At 39.3% G+C, this 17,207-nt stretch overlaps 1 protein-coding gene across 1 annotated transcript in view; it reads left to right on the forward strand.

Annotated features, from left to right (window-relative positions):
• EXT2 (exostosin glycosyltransferase 2) overlaps positions 1-17,207 on the forward strand; it is a 79,858-nt gene that overhangs the window by 50,195 nt on the left and 12,456 nt on the right. Inside the window, exon 10 of the mRNA XM_030482339.1 lies at positions 10,662-10,828. Within this exon, the coding sequence (XP_030338199.1) occupies positions 10,662-10,828 (167 nt within the window). The remainder of the gene's footprint in view (positions 1-10,661; positions 10,829-17,207) is intronic.

The raw sequence follows: 17,207 nt of genomic DNA on the forward strand, positions 1-17,207 counted from the left end.
TGCCAGGGATGGGGCAGCCACAGCTTCTCTGGGCACCCTGTGCCGGTGCCTCAGCACCCTCACAAGGAAGAACTTCTTCCTAATATCCAATCTAGGTCTCCCCTCTGTCAGTTTAAAGCCATTCCCCCTTGTCCCCTCCCTACATGCCCTTGTAAAAAGTCCCTCTCCAGATTCCTTGTAGATGCTCCACATATGAATCTGTCATTCTAATCTGAAAATGTGGTGGTTTTGTGGGACAAGAAATGTCGTCTGCTAGGAATACACGTTCAAAAAGATGCCAGATTGTGTGTTCTTCTGTCTGTAGTGAACAAAACGTGTCATTAGGACTCTGCACTTTGTCATTCTCTTTTCAGAAGCTTCAGCTACTGCAGCTTTCCACTCTTGGAAGTTAGCTATTCTGCATAGCTGCAAGACACAATGTAAAAATTAATCTCTGACCACTAGTCTCAATTTACCATCTTCCAACAGCTTCTCAGAGCCAAGCTATTGCTACCATTCGCTTGGATCATTTGCCATTTTGGCAACTTGCTCCAGTTTAAAGCAGAGAAGCTTTATTGTTTGCTTTAAAAAGAGTCCTGTAATACTGCAGTGCAAAACACCTCAAGTTTAGTGGTTTATTCAGTGTTTTGCAATCCTTTAGAGTGAGAGGTGTTGCAAATTGATGATAACTGGAATTTTTGCAGTGAGACAGGGTGTTTTTTTCTTCCTAAAAGCAAAAGTGCTCTAGTGTTATATTCAGTTATGCGAGCACTGAACGTGGGTGGATTTCACCCAAATGGATTGTTTCCACATTTCCCTTGAGTGAGTCTGAGATACAGGAGAGTCAAAGGAAATAAATCATTAGAATGATTATTTTTTTTTTGTTAAATCATTCTATTAATGTTGCATTTAGATATTCTTGAAAATTAAAGGGTGTTTAATTTTTTACCATGAAGTCATAAACTACTTAAAAAACCCCACAACAACAAAAACCCAACAAACTTTGCCTGTAGAGCAAAAAATTGTGGATTTGAGAGCACAGTTGAAAGCAGTTTTGCCCTTATGTTAGTCTAAGCATTGCACTGAAGCAAATAATTTTTTGTTTCTAGTGTCCCTTTATTGCTGTTATAACCATTGTAATCTCTTGGCCTATGGCTAGAGAGGTCAGTTTGATTAAATGAACTTGTTTTATTCCAGATCCATGCAGGGCATTCCACTTGGCTCTTCAGCCAGTCTCTCTTTCAGTCTGTCTATTAGTGATCCTAATCCTTGGACTTCAAAGCTTCTGCTGTTTATAGCCTGTTAAAGCCAGGAAGTTTCTGATGGATTAGAGCAAGGAATGAGTTTGAAGTTTGTAATGTGCACCACTGTCACTGATAAAGTCTGGTTTATTACCCTACAGTAGTATCTGCTCTTTTATGGCTATTCACTTTTAATTGGTTATAGTAAAGCTGAGGTGCTTAACCTCCTCGAGCATCAAGTGCTGTATTTCCTGGTCCTTTCCATGTAAGGGACACATGTGGGTACAAAAGCAGATCTTGGTTTTTGTTATTGCAACCATTTTGTGCATTTGGTTTGTTTTGCATGTGTAAGTGGGAGGGTGGTGAAGGACATCCAATTTGTCTTCCTTAGTGATTATGTGCAGTAAATTGAGAAGTGGATTTAGGTCTCCTGAGATGTAGCTGGCATAGTGCCACACAAATATGACATGTGGCTGCTCCTTTCCTTCCTCTGTCAACACCAGAAATACATTAGAACTGAAAATGACATTGTTATCAAAGCAATATGTGTTGGAAATAGAGGGAATTCATCCCTAGGAATAGAAAGTTTTGAAGTACATACAATTAACATTGATTTTGGGGGTTTGGTTTATTTATTTCTTTTTTTTTAATGAAAGCTTATGTACTTTTAATAATGCCTTTATGTAATGCAAGTCAGCAAACTCAGGACTTGAGAGGAAAATGGTATAAAAATGAAATATTCTCTTCTAAATATTGTGCAAAAACTAAGATGCTGTACCCCTCAAATGTGCCATTCCATAAGATAAAAATCCTTTTTTGCTTTTCCTCAGCACTTAGTACAGTTTGTGTGAAAAGCTGTGTTTGTCAGCATGACAAATACTCTTCTGTTGTGGCTGCCCCATCCCTGGCAGTGTTCAAGGCCAGGTTGGACACAGGGGCTTGGAGCAACCTGCTCTAGTGGAAGGTGTCCCTGCCCGTGGCAGGGGGTTGGAACTGGATGACCTTTAAGGTCCTTTCCAACCCAAACCATTCTCTGATTCTATGAAAACACTTTCAGATATGTACGTTTTCCAGTTTTAGATCCGTTAGGTTAACTGGTTATTTCCATTTTACATCTTTAGAAACTGGGGTACCCAGAGGTGAAGTCTTCACCATCACTCAGTAATTCAGCTTCAAGGCAAGGAAGTGATTCAGGAAGGTCCTGTGCTTTGGCCTCTATTTTGCTTAATTGAATACACAACCTTCCCATAATTTCTGTATAGGTACATGTAAAGGGCTGGAAGCTTTACTGTGTATCTTGAGGTCTTTGCTGAGTCTGTGTGCCAAAGTAGGAATGTTGTGATTTGGGTGAGCCTGGAAACCAAGGGTCTAATCTTTTGGTTTTGAACTCAAAATATGAGCAATGTCTTAAAGAAAACAAATATAACAGGAACAGATGAATCTATGAGCAACACAGATACCTTTTACAAATATCGTGAAACTTTGAGTGCTTATGATGGTAAAAATCATAGAATCATATAATGGTTTGGGTTGGAAAGGACCTTAAAATCATCTAGTTCCAACCCCTCTGCCATGGGCAGGGACGCCTCATACTAGACCATGTCTCTGGATCTTATAGATGAAATAGCAGAGAGAAAATACAAAATACAATGATGATTTTGATCTGGAACCTTAAAGCTTTATATAATGAACTTGCCGATCTTAAGCAGCCTCTGGATTCAGGGGATGTGATCTCTGCTCTGTGTGTTTGGCTGAATTTTGCATATATTCTCAGCTATAGAGTATGCAAGAATCCTGTCAACCCAACAGTGAAGTCAGCAGCCCCATGACTGTATAATATTTATAAAAAGATTAAATGCTCTGAAATACTCTGCATCCAGGGAAAGAAACATCGTGGTCCAGGTGCCTGCTGCTGGGAATATTTGTGTAGACAGGATGTTTTTCATTGTCTCCATCAGGCAAATACTTTTGCCCTTTCATTTGTAGTTGGCTAAATGGCTAGTTCTGAAATTCAAGAAAATAGTCTGTGATAGAAATTTCCACCAATGTTTCATTGCGTTTGTTTCAGACCATGGAAGAATGGAAGAAACCATTTTGTCTACCGCATCAATGGTATAAAAATGTCTAAATAGTAAATAGTTTAGTTAGTAAATACTCAACAAACTACAAATCATTTAGCGTGATTCCTTTTTAGGTTCAGAGTTATAGAAATGAAAAGTATGTTTTAAAGAATCTATACTTTCTGTGTAGTTCTGTCAGTGGTGGTTCCTGGAGCTGAGTTGATACGCTTGGAATAAGATACAGGCTATAAGGAATAAGAGACAGACTATAAGGTTTATGGGTATTACTGCAATAATCATCTTTGTATTTCAGTTTGATACTGTTAAAGGATGACATTGATCTGAAACACTGGGGATAAGGAACCTGAGCAGTAGGAACATTTTGCAATGTTATTTCCCAAGGAAGTCTAGAAATTTAGCTTAACAAACCCAGCTTAACAAAACTGGACTTTAAATACTGTCCTAGAAACCAGTATTCTGGTTTGGTTTATATAAGAGAAATTCTGCGCATTACTATAGATCAATATAAACATTGTAATGGAAGTAGAAAACACCTAATCTGAGCAGATAGTTCTAAGTTGAAGCAGTTGAAATGCCTGGATAGATTTTTTTCTTTCAGTCAGCCATTATTGAAGGAATTCTGGTAGTAAATATATGTAATATAGAATAATGGAATGGTCTGGATTGGAAGGGACCTTAAAGCTCATCTCGTTCCAACCCTCTGCCACCGGCAGAGACACCTTCCGCTAGACCAGAGATGCTTGATGATGTTTCTGATAGTGTTTTGAAACTTCAGATTCCAGCTAAGTTCTGCCATTCAGCTTTTGATACTGAGACGGTACTTGTTAGGCTTCCATCACCCATGTTCAGTTAGCTGAATTCATACAGATTACTACAGACCAATTCAAATCAAATCAAAGAGTTTATAAAAGATCAGGTAAGAGAGCTAAGCGCAGTGTATGTGATTCTCTGCAACTGAGATACGCACAGATGAGCATGTTTAGAGATGTTTTCTGCCAGGGTTTTTATTGATCTTAGTCTATCTTACGCTACTTCTGGCAAGGTTTTTCCTTATTATAGTTCTACACGGCCTCTACAGAAGTTGTGGGAAGTCAGAGCTTAACATGAATTAGTACTCTGGTGCCAGGTTATCAGTAGTCATGAGATATTCCTGCCTGTTGTTACTGAGGAAGTATATCAGGAAAAGCATGTTTGTATGAATCATCAAAATGCCATTGTTTTACCCAATAAGTGGATCTTATTAAATTTTAATTTTAATTTGTCATATTGCTACTGTCAGTCATTCAGTTCTTGCTGTGAAGAGTGGACACTGTATTTCCAGATCCTCCTCGTTATCCTTTCCTCCTGCTTCCAATTGCAGATGCAACAAGCCATCTGCATTCAAGTATCACTTGCTATTTTTGAACTTGATACTGCTTAGAATGGATGTCTCAAGAGTATTGGGTAGCTCTGTACAGCAGCTGTATTGATTCTCACTTTCCTGAGGTTGAATGTTGAAACTGGGGCCCTCAACACAAGAGGGATGTGGAGCTGTTGGAGCAAGGGCTGGAGCAGCTCTGCTCTGGAGCCAGGCTGAGAGAGCTGGGCTGGTCCAGCCTGGAGAAGAGAAGGCTCCTGAAGGGGAGACCTTAGAGCAGCTCCAGTGCCTAAAGGGGCTGACAAGAAACCTGGAGAGGGAATTTTTGCAATGGCATGTGGTGACAGGACAAGGGGAATGGCTTTAACCTGACAGAGGGGAGATTTGGATTAGATATTAGGAAAAAATCCTTCCCTGTGAGGGTGCTGGGGCACTGGCACAGGGTGCCCAGAGAAGCTGTGGCTGCCCCATCCCTGGCAGTGTTCAAGGCCAGGTTGGACACAGGGGCTTGGAGCAACCTGCTCTAGTGGAAGGTGTCCCTGCCCGTGGCAGGGGGTTGGAACTGGATGAGCTTTAACGTCCCTTCCAGTCCGCATCATTCTGTGGTTCCATGATTCTATGAAATGGATGATTAATAATTAGAGGAAGGAATTTCCTATATAAATACACTTCTTTCTACTCACTAGGTAATAATCCATCTGCAGTTAAAGGAACCCTTCAGATGCTATTAACTTCCCAGTTTCTCACAAACAAGGACACAGAGAATGATGCTATTTAACAGGATGACGGTGCCATATCTCTTTGAAAAGGCATGATATACTCCACAGAAATAATACTTTGAAAGGGCTTTTTGATGTGAGGGGGTATTCCTTTAGGTTATAATGCCTCTCTCTCATGATTGTCCTTCCTGCTCTTCCTTTTGCCTTTCATGTAATTCACTGGGAGTTATGCTGAGAAATGCATATTTAGAGGATGGATTTTTTTTTTTTCTGCTCTTCTGTATGTGAGTGGGTTAAATGGGAATATAATTATGAGACTTTTTCGATCCTGCAGTTTGTGGAAATCATCCTGGAATCATGCTTGGAAGATTTGCTGTGAGATAGGGACTTGCAGAACTTCCTGGTGGGATTGTGGGCTGGCCAGATATACAGCCATGCACATGGTTGTTAGGGATTGTAAGCCCATTAGAAGTGGAAGCTGCTTTGGGCAAAGCTGGGAAACTGCTGATTTTGTGTTTAGAAGACCACATGCTGTTTTCTGTGGGCAGCTCCTGCAATCAGTCCTAAATAGCACAGTGCCAAGAATGCCCTGAGTCTTGTTGCCAAAGAACAAGTGTAAGTGTTATTCAGACACTCTTCTTTCATAATTATTTCAGTATGATGTGCAATTGGAGGTGCCTGTCGTTCTCTGTATATACATAGTCATTTATACACTCCAAAGAGCTTTATTTTCATATTCTACCTCTGTCGTCTTCTGAATCATGGGAAGTCCTCACTGGTTTTGAAAGAAATGAGGATAATTCCTAGTCCAAACAAGCTTTTTTCTTTTGTGTCATAGAATCACAGACTGGTTTGGATTGGAAGTGACCTTAAAGCTCATCTAGTTCCAATCCGCATGGGCAGGAACACCTCCCGCTAGAAGAGGTTGCTCCAAGCCCCGTCCAACCTGGCCTTGCTTAAAGGCCAACCCTATCCAACCTATGGGGTTCTCATCCTGTTTTTATGACTTCATCTGCCTTCTTGTTTGGGCTTCTTTTATCTTTGTAATAGTCTGTTAAATGATGTGGTGCCCACTTAGTGTAAGAATAAAGCATATGCTTTTACTCTGGTTATAAGAAATTTTACTCAACTGAAACTTTCCCCCATATCTGTTTTGCTGGTGCTGAGGTTTCTCATTACTTTCCAAGCAGTATCTGAACAGAGCATGAGTATCTATGAGAGCATGGTCTAGAAGTGGCAGGTCCTGTGTCTGACTTCTCTTTAAGCCACATTCCTCCTATGTGTAAAAGTGTATCCACTTTTCTTTTATGTTCTTTTAAAGTAAGTGTAGACAGTTTTAACCTTCCCGATGGATTATAAAACTTTGACTTCTGAAGTAGCTGTTGTCTCTTTTGTTTTATTGACAACATATTTCTTTTGGAGTTCCTGCAGCAAGGCTAATTTTGAACACTTGGATCTCTGAGTGGAACCTGCTTTGTGATAAGTCATTTTTGCCCAGGCTACCACAGTGGTTACCAAGATGTTGTTGTGTCATGACATGGCATTTTCCCTGTCCATGGCAAGGGCTTGGAACTGGATGATCTTTAAGGTCCCTTCCAAACCAAACCATTCTGTGATTTTATGATTTTATGACGTCTCCCATGTGCTTTCGTCTCTGTGGGTACATCAACCTTCAATATCAGGTCATCCTCTAAGCATGCTGCAAGTAGTCTTATGCTTTCATTTTGCATGCTGCAGAGTAACTGGTACCCTAATGTCTTATTCAAAGTTTCTTCAAACTGCTGGTGTTTTACCTTCATTAATTTTAGTCCAAATTCAGAAACTCTGTATCATGTTTCTCCATAACATACCTTTTTTTTTTTGAGAACTGGTCATTTTGAGAGACTTTCCAAGCCCTTAGTAAATCACGTGGATTTAACAGGATTTGCTGACATTGGAGATGCACGCTGATGAGAATTAGATTACATCTTCATTTTTCATACACTTTTCGTTACCTTTTCTTCTGTTACCACATTTTTATGCAAGTGGCATGTCTGTTAGTAAGCTATCAAACAGTGGATTTTCGTAAGAGCTAGAACTTTAAAGTGTCCATGCTTTCTTGCTTTCCAAATCACTATTTTTCAATCCTGGTGACTTTTTAGTGTATTCTTGCACTGAAATAAGATCTTTGTTGCAGTTTGGTTCTCTTCTTTTTATGTGTAGCAGATGTGTTAACATGTATAAAATTGTAAATTTTGCTGATACTTACAAATACAAATTTACAAAGGCAGACATAGCTGTGGCAAGTTTGAATACTACCAAAACCCTTGTGACAGTATTTTGGGCATCTAGCAGGCTGCTTAAAATTACTTTATACCAATACTGGGATTATAACTGGATAATTATAGGCTATTAGCCAAAGGTCTTTAAGTAGCTTGCATATGTTAAAGTCTGCATTATGAGGCCGTGATATGTTGTCTTTGTGAGGTACCTGTAACTGTCTTGTAACTGTGGATACTTGCATGTTATATGGTAAACCAGTGAGAAAGCAGTGAGTTAACTTGAAAGTAATTTGCAATAGATGGTCCAGTCATCCAGCGTTACTGCCTCCCGAGGTTAGGATGAAAAGGTGAAAGGTGAAAATAATAAAGATGTAAGATGAAAGTAATAAAGATGTAAGATGAAAATTTTGGATTTCTGCTGGAATCACCATTCCAGGTTATGGTTCAAGCGCGGGATTTCAGAGACCTTACAATGCTGAGAATAAAATGAGGGAATGCACTCTAACTGGAATCCACGGCTCTTGAACAACTCTTTTGTGGCCCCAAAGCAGTTGCTGTGTCTCCCAGCTGCTGGCTGACTGTGACTTCCATCGGAGCACATCAGTAATGTGATTGAATCCTTCTAACTGGATTCAATATCACAAGCCACTCAAGTGTGTGTTGATTTTTGGGTTGATGCCTCTTGCTTTCTAGTAGAAGAAAAAGAGGTGAGTAAAAGTGGACAAGAACCTGCATACGTGTCAAATACAGGCCATGGTCTACAAGACCACCCAGATAAAGGTGGATTTTCCAGTCACTTTTTCAATCTCACAGGAAAGAACTCGGGGTAGGAAACGGAATACAGGTTTTACCAGTAAATATCACTCTGTATTTCTTCTCCTTTCTTTTGGCTACCCATGCATGCCAATCCTTCTTTCTAAAATTCAGCTCCAAGAAAAACTGACTTTTGAAGACTCTTACTGTGGTTTGGAAATACTGCTTTGTTTTCTCAGTAAAGCAGTATTTGGACTCTGGTGTCCTTAAGCAGTGTGCAGTTCTGTGTTTCATTTGAGTTTTGTGTGAGCTGTTAAATCTGAGAGACCCAATGGCAATGAGGATGTGGACACTCATTCCTGGGAGCAAGTTTTTCTTGTATGTGTTGCAATGAAGCAGCAGTTCTTTGGTAGTAACTCCCTAGTGCAACAGATTGACAGTGGAAAGAGGATAAAGCTGTCTTGGAAGCAGACCTGATTCTGGGTTATTATGGGATTGGAAGTGTGTGTGTAGAACTATATCATTTTGTAACTCATTTGGTTTTGGGGTTGTCTGTCATCCAGCATTTCTTCAAATCCTTCTGCTGAGAACACCTCCAGAATTTGATTATATATTGTTGTTGACAGACTAAACCCATTTTCTTGGGTTAGGATTTCCCTTATCTCAGCCCTTACAGTGGCTTTTTTCATTGACACCAGTTTTACCTTCCTCTTTTCATTCTGAAAAAACACAAGCATGAATCCTTTTTCCTTGTGCTATCTTCTGAACTTCTGTATTTGCTCCTTGTGTCCTAGTAGTTCACATTTAAGCTTCCTATTCTCATCCTGATGACAGTCAATGATGACAGTCAACAATCTCACTGTTCATAGAGTGAGGCAGAAGGGGCAGATTGTCTGGGTTGACCTGTAAGTTTTGAGTCATCACATCACAGAATCAACTGGGTTGGAAAAGACCTTTAAGACCATCCTTTCCTTTCAATCCAGCGACTACTAACTTGAGTGCATCTTCTGTTTTAATACCCAGTCTTGTTGAAAGCCAAGATGTACAAAATCAGCTGCTGTCCTTGGTAACTTCTTCCAGAAGTTAACCACTGTTACTATTAAAAATGCCTGTCTTATTTATACTTTGAATTTGCCTGGCTTTAGATTCCAGTCATTGTTTTTTGTTATGTCTTTCTCCAGCTAGTTGAACATATGTGGCATTTTTCATCTTGTGTAGGTACTTGTACATGTTAATCAAATTTTCTTTTTGTTCCTTCTTTTAGTAAGCTAAACAGATTGATCTCCAAGTTCCACCATAAGGCATTTTCTCCTGCCCTCAAATATCTTATGTGGTTCTTTCCTGCACCATTTCCAGTGTTTTAACATTCTTGGAAAAATACAAACACCAGAATCAAACAGTATTTTAGTATCTATGTGGCTATGTCTGCATACAGGGAAAATTGCTCTTCACTCTCCCCCCATTTCTTACTACTTGCCATCTATATATGCAAAAAATGTCTTAATCCATTTTGCCCCAGCAGCATGCAGAGAACTAGTGTCCACTCTGACCCCTTAATCATTTTCAGGAGGGAAAAAGTTGCTTTGGTCCTAGTGTTCAACTGTGCGTCGAGTTGTGTCAGTCTGTCTTTTTATTCACCTAAAATATTGCAGCGCTCTCAGCCTTTCCTCATAGGAGAGATGCTCCAGTACCTTCATCATCATTGTGGCTCTTTTCTGGACTCTCTCTAGTATGTCCATGTCTCTCACGCCAAGGAGGCCACAGCTGGACACAGTACTCCAGGGGCAGCCTCACCAGTACTGAGTAGAGGGGAAGGATCACCTCCCTCAAGGTGTATCCTTATATATGTTTTCATTTGACTCAGAGAACAACTTATAAATTCTCTGAGTGGTCGCTTTGTAGTTAATAAAATTTGTAGTTAATAAAAAGTGTAGTATAATAAAATTTATTTTTCTCAGCACTTGATAGAATTAACATTCCTCTTCAATGAGGAGTTTATGACTGTAGACTTGCAGCTAGTGATTGTGTACTGCTGCTTCAGGGCCTTGGAGCAATCTGCTCTAGTGGAAGGTGTCCCTGCCTGTGGTGGGGGGCTGGAACTGGATGAGCTTTAAGGTCCCTTCCAACCCAAACCAGTCTGGGATTCTGGCCATTAAGAAGCTTTTGTTTAAGATGCGAAGAAATAAAGAGTAAAGACAAGCTAAGACAGATGTGCAGACTTGTTCAGAAATATAATATTGCCTTTTATTTCTATTCATTTTTCTCTCTAGAATCCCTCTGGCCAAAGATTCGTGTTCCCTTGAAAGTTCTTAGGACTGCAGAAAACAAGCTCAGTAATCGCTTCTTCCCCTATGATGAGATAGAAACAGAGGCAGTGTTGGCTATTGATGATGATATCATTATGCTAACCTCAGATGAACTCCAGTTTGGCTATGAGGTAAGAGAACCTTTTTTTGTGTCTTTCAGGCTGTCCTCTTCAACATTGCATGTGTGTATAAAGTGGAGGAATCACTGCAGAGTCTGCTGATTCATACTGTTGTCTCTCTCTTTACTGTAACAGTTCAATGCTGACTGAAATATTTTTACAGATAGACATTACTTTATGGAAAAAATTGTTGGCTGCAAGAGCCAGCTAACAGAAAATTTTCAGTAACTGGCACAGTAATGCCAAGAGACTCCAGAAAATGTTGTGTAATTGCTATAATGGGAACAGTGTGGAGGCTGAATTGCATTCTTCTGAACAGTTTCAAAGAATTTTCAGACAAATCACAAGTGCTGTCCAAGTTAATGTGTCTTGATGGACAAGACAAGTTTCAGAGATTAAGTGTTGGGAACAGAGGAGGCCTCTTGAGGACATGCCGAAGTAAGGTGGAGTGCAGTGAAGAGAGGAACTGAAGAATGTCAAGGAGGGGATGCGTGTATCATGTGCTTGAAATGGCAAAGCTTCAACAGCTGCTGTTGTAATGAGGGTATCCACAAAAAGAAAGTTTGTCTAAGTCAGTAACCATGGCAGTAAAAAGAGGTTGACAGTCTCCACTGGCATTCGAGTTGTTTGTTAAAAAGTACACTTACTTAAAAGCAACACTCTTGTTTTCCTTCCAGACCTTTGCTCTGAATGAGTTAATTTTTGTCTCCGTTTGAGTTTATGGCACAGTCCATAATCTGACATTACTGTTACATGTGTGTATTTAAGGCAAACAGGTTGTATTTGTAAATAAATCATAAACATTAGAATATGTAATGTCATATTTTAAGAAAGGTTTGAATTATTCAGTCACTCCTGTACCTGCAATATCAAGAGTAAAACAACACTGGGCTTCATACATGAAAGCCATAACATTCAACTGTTACCTAAATCGAGTGAAATAATGAAAACCACTTTTCTAGAGGGCAGAGAGCAAACTAAATGTGATAGTTGTGTCATTTTTAACAATATTAACTGCAGTTGTTAACACAAGAAGATATTTTTTAAGAGATGTTGGAAGTATTTCTTTAAGGTGAATACATATGTGGTAAAATACGGCTCTTTCTCCCTCTAAAGTGAAAGAGACTGTTAGCAAGTAACGAGCTTTGGCCTCCAGAAATGACTTGTGGTAATGTAGGTATGCTGATGTAACAACAAGGATGTTAAGTAGTGGAGACAGAGGTTTAATCTATCATGTGTGTCTCCAGAAAGGAAATAATTCTCTTGACAGGTTAAGAGTAACAGGTTAGAACATGAAGTGTGAAAGATGAAATGAAGAGAAGACAACTGAAGGAAGGGGGTTTTGGCCACATATGCCTTCTCTATACTTCGTTGTCTACACTGAATGTTTTGAGCACTGCACTGCAACACCAAAGCAATCAAGTGTTGGCAGTTCTGCAAGCTGACTTATTTTTGTCTGTGTTGGTGCTTCTAACTACTAGTTTTCAGGGTGAACTGATGGGATGAAAGATAGCAAAGCCATAATGTGCATGCTGTGTAAATCCTGGCTCCATTTGCAGTTTGATTCTCATTTTCATCGAGCTGTCTCCAAGTAAATAAAAATAAGTTCTCTAAAAACCTAAGTGACTGTGTAACTAGTTCCAAATGAATCTCTGCTACTGGCAAAGCAGGCGTGATGGGCTTCAAAGCAGAGATTCAAACTGCAGCTGAGCTTCAGCTGTGTCAGCCAGAAGTCGTGAGAAGTAGAACGTGGTGCTCACGTGTCTGAAGCGTTTATTTAAACATCCTCGGTGGAGGATATTTGTAACTTCACGTCTATTGGGTCTGGTTGCTAAGGCAGGAAAGGGTTATCCTCATGGAAAAAGAAAAGGCAAGGAAAAGTTGATATGAATTCCCTTGTAGTCAGTGTGATTAGGTGGCAGTTGGGACTTGCAACTCTTCATCCCCAGGTCTAGCTGCTGGACTGTGCTGGCTAATTTATTGACCTTCTGTGGACCATATGCATTGGCTGTAGGGACTATGTGAGGAGCAGTCCTTATATTCAGTGTATGAATGTAACTGTTGGGACTCAAGATTGTTTAGTCTGGCAGACTAAAGACTATTGCTTTTGCAGATTTTTTGCATTTTATTGTAAATCCTATTACTTTTTGATTCTGGCAATTGAGCTTACTGCACAGCCACATAGATGGAAAATAGAAATGCCTTATAGAGCAGATAGCTGAGTTTGAATGCTTATATTTTGAGATTGCTTTTTATTTCCCCCCTGTAAAATGCATAGAAATGTTTTAAGATACAGCAGATTATTCTATAAATACACATTTTTTCTCATATAGAGGGTGGATGATGTAGTTCCTACTCTCTGGCGCAGAAGTCGGGGGCTGAAGATTGATCTTTCCTGTCCCTGAGTGTCTGTGACTTGCTTGACAGGCCTGAGCTGGCTCCCAGATGTTTAAATTGTCCTCAGCCTGTGATAATTTATTTATCTGTTTATGTGTGTTACCAGAAAAGTATCTCTCAAGCTCTTGACTCATTTGCAGGGGAATCCAGAGGGAACAGTAGCAGCATATAATGTTACTAGAAAGTTTTCTTTGAAAAGTATGTCTGCTTCTGCTTTGGGCATAAGGAGGGCTGGAAACGTGACGTTCAGTAATTTTCTTTTCTCCTCCTGACATCCTTGAGACTTTACATTTAAACATGTGGCAAAACCCCCTCTGTCACAGGCTTGTCTGAATGTATAGAGCAAGCCTAAAAAAACCCAGGAAACTTTGATCTCTGTACACTTTCAGCCATAAAAAATTATAGTAACACTCAAAGTGTCAGACATTTTTTACTTGTTAAAAGTGAACTATTATGGTACAGTGATTTATGGCATTGCATAAATCTACTGGAGCAAGCGGAAAAATAGTCCGTGTGTGCTGCTGCATGAAGGTAGCAGAAGAATACTTATGACATTCTGACTTTGGAAAAAGTATTTCTGTTAAGTTACATGACGAAATCACAGGCATGACTTGGGGCACTGGGGAAAAAAAGCTTTTAGGGCTAAACAGCTTCTTCTCCACATACTGATCTTTGTGTCCGCAGAGGGAGTATCAGAAAGATTCAAGAAAAGCAGCAAGTAGATTTAGATTATCATAATTTAAACAAATGAAACCAGAACTATTGGCTCCTCGAGTGTTTGGTGTCTGAAGGTGGGACTGAAAGCAAGCATTGTAGTGTTCCCACCTCTGCATATAACTGGCCTCAGGGTAGGTGGCCTAGTGGTTTGTCACCCTAAAAAGTGGGGATACAATTTCCAAGTATGAAGTTCATGAAGATTTCTTATGTACTTACACAGCACTTTGTCCTTACAAAGTATTTTCATTACAGCAGGAATACAAATCATCTAAATTGGGATTATTGCTCTGAGTCTGTTTTTTTGTTCATAGAAAATATTGTTTGGTGCATTGCTAAGTTTGTGTTTTATCATTGGAAGCTTTTTGCCTTCTGCTGGTAGATGATCTTAGTCTGTCCCAGAGCTATTTTTCAGTGTTTCATGTTTCTGACATTCTTTAAAACCAATCAACTCTCTGATGAATTACATGTTTCAGTAGGCTGAAATCATCATAAAGCTTGAATGCCCTCTTTAGAAGAATTCTTCCATACCCATTCTGACTGTTAAAAGTAGATTTTTCAGCATTCCTTTGTAGGAGGAATAATGCAACTCTGTTTCCAAAACACTTATTGATGGTTAACTGCTGGCTGCTTTCAAAGCTCTTTTTCAAATTGATGTTATTTTACAAATTGAGTGCATGTGAAGCATCATTTATCTTTTAATGGGCTTTGTGTTGTTATATTGCTTTGGGTTTTAGAAATAGCACAAGCCATCCCTTTGAGGACCAGGGTAGAACTAAGGGTGGATGTGGCTCTGGGCGAAGAGAAGGAATACTGATTGGTTGGGATTGATTTCGTTCATAGAGGATAATCAGTGATTCATTCTTACAACATTGCCATTGGAAATGCTGATTATTTCTCTGTTTATTAAATTGTAAGAAATTCTAGTTGTAATTAGCCAGTTCCAGTTGCATGTGAATTAATGTAGTCTAATAAATTTCATGCATAAATGTTGGAGTTCTGGAAAAGGAAAGGCTTCTCTGTCCTTCTGGCTACATGGAGAATGAGTTGTGAAGGCTGTCCTGATGGCACAGAGAAACAACACGGAATGGTTGACACTTGGAGGCAGAGATGAGACTTTGTCACTCAGGGAACTCAACTTGGAAACAGAATTGCTATCATTTTCTCTTGGTGTCTCTCACAAGACTTTTAGTAAAACTACCAAGTCAGAACTTCTCTTCAATTTTTCATCTGGGAGATGCTTCATCCAAAAATACTGATCTTCGGGGTTCTGTAGCAAAGTCATTGTAGTGTTGTCTGCAAAGAAGCATACCTCCTCTTCACTCAGCAATATGTTTTTCCTTGAATGCGTCCCTTACCAGTATTAAATCAGGCTATCCTCCTTTAGTCTAAGAAAATTAATAAGATCACTGGCTAAAATGGAATGTATTCCTAACAGACTAATAAATTAGAGGCAACCCTCAAACCAGAAAATGGATCCTAATACAAAATAAAGAATAGTATAAGAATATTATCAGTACTTTCCTTCTGAAAGCTTCCTTATAAGCAGTAGCTGTATATATTAATTTTGGCACAAAACCTATGTATGGATTTGGGCAGTGAGCTGGATGCAGCTATTTGGAGTCTTTCCAGGAATTACGATTGAATGAGCTAGTGATGAACATTATGTAAAAGCCAAGCTTTTCCACTGATAGCATTACTTTTAAATGGAATCTTTGTTTAAAGCAACCAAGTTATTTTTTAGATGCATCAAACTGACAGTTTTCAGAGGCCAGAATCAGGGTAGGGTTGAGTTTTATAGTGATACAAAGAGATCTGTTTGACTAACATGCATTATAGCTTTTATTTTATGTCATTTGGACTCTTGAAGATGACACCAAGGACAAAAACTAGAAGGGATATGAATCTCTGCTGCTGTGTTGTGAAGGCACTGAAGTCCCTTGGGAAGCAGTAGCTGAGTTTAATCTCTGTTTCAGCTGCCTTTAATAGCATGCCATTCCCTCTACAAGAATTCATAGCCCAGTGCAGTACAGATCTGTAGTGTTCTGTCAAATCCTTTCTTGAACCTCAGTAGCTTATGTGGTGGTGCCTTCCAACAGCTGGGAGATGAGCATTTTAATAGTCAGGTTTCAGATTATACTAAAATAATTAACTTTTGAATCCTGGAGAGCGAGGAATGACATTTTGGAAGAGGGATTGGTCATCCCTTTGGTTTTGTGTTCTTTATTCATGTTTTTGATGTGACAAAATAGGTATTTCAAGACCTCACTGGCTTGCCTGCCAAAAATCTGTCATTTTTAATTAGCTGATAGCACCAGCTTGTAACAATGTCCTATGAATTTTCTTCCCTAAGTTCCAAATCATCTCTGCTTTCAAGAGCCCTTTGTGTTAGAGCGTTGTGCTGTCTAAATACACTCCCACTACTTGTGCCCTAGAACTGTCTAGAAAGATTGATTTCTGGATAAAGTACAAGTCAGGGAGTCAGAAGATCTGGTTCCCATTCTTTGTTTCCTGTATGATTTTTGGCAGGTTTCCTCATCTGCACGTTTGAAATAATAACTGCTCTCATCATGCGATTCTGAAGCTATATTAACTGACAGCAATAAAATGTGTTGAGATGTCTAGATGAAAAGGTATATAGTAATGCAGAATCATAGAAATGTAGATACAGGAGCAGTAACTTAAAGCTGATTGTTTTATCATATTTACTTTGATAAAATACTTGCATAGAGTCCTTGCAGTCCAGGCCTCCCAACTGAAACTTACTGGCACATAGAAAGTGCCCAAAGTGAACTGCTGACGAGGTGAGGTTTGCAGGATGCTGGACTTCAAAATAACACTTTCTATAGTACAAATTCAACTATAGGGTTCCCTTGCCTTTTGTACTGAGAAAAGAGGTTTGCTAGTGAAGAGATCATTGGGGATGTTTGAGATATTTTGTTGTTAATCTTGCATACACCATGAAATTTGGGGCTGTGTGTGTTTATTTATGCACTACCAACCTAAACCAGAAACTCTGTGACCTAACACTGTGTGTCAGACAGTTAAGGCTTGTATTCTTTTAACAAACCTAGCAGATATTTGGATTAAAGGACAGATTTTGAGTAATTTGTCTGCAAATAACAGATAAATACTAACTTTGTTAGTGATCAGCAAAAAGACAAACTGCATTCAGCAAGCAAATAGTGTTCAGGCCCTTCTAAATAATTATAATCCTTTCTCCCTTTTTTCCCAACACAGAAATTGTCCATTATTTAATGTGGCCAGCAGTGTGGAGAAC

Source organism: Strigops habroptila, chromosome 4 (assembly GCF_004027225.2).
Source record: "Strigops habroptila isolate Jane chromosome 4, bStrHab1.2.pri, whole genome shotgun sequence".
NCBI classification, from domain to species: domain Eukaryota; kingdom Metazoa; phylum Chordata; class Aves; order Psittaciformes; family Psittacidae; genus Strigops; species Strigops habroptila.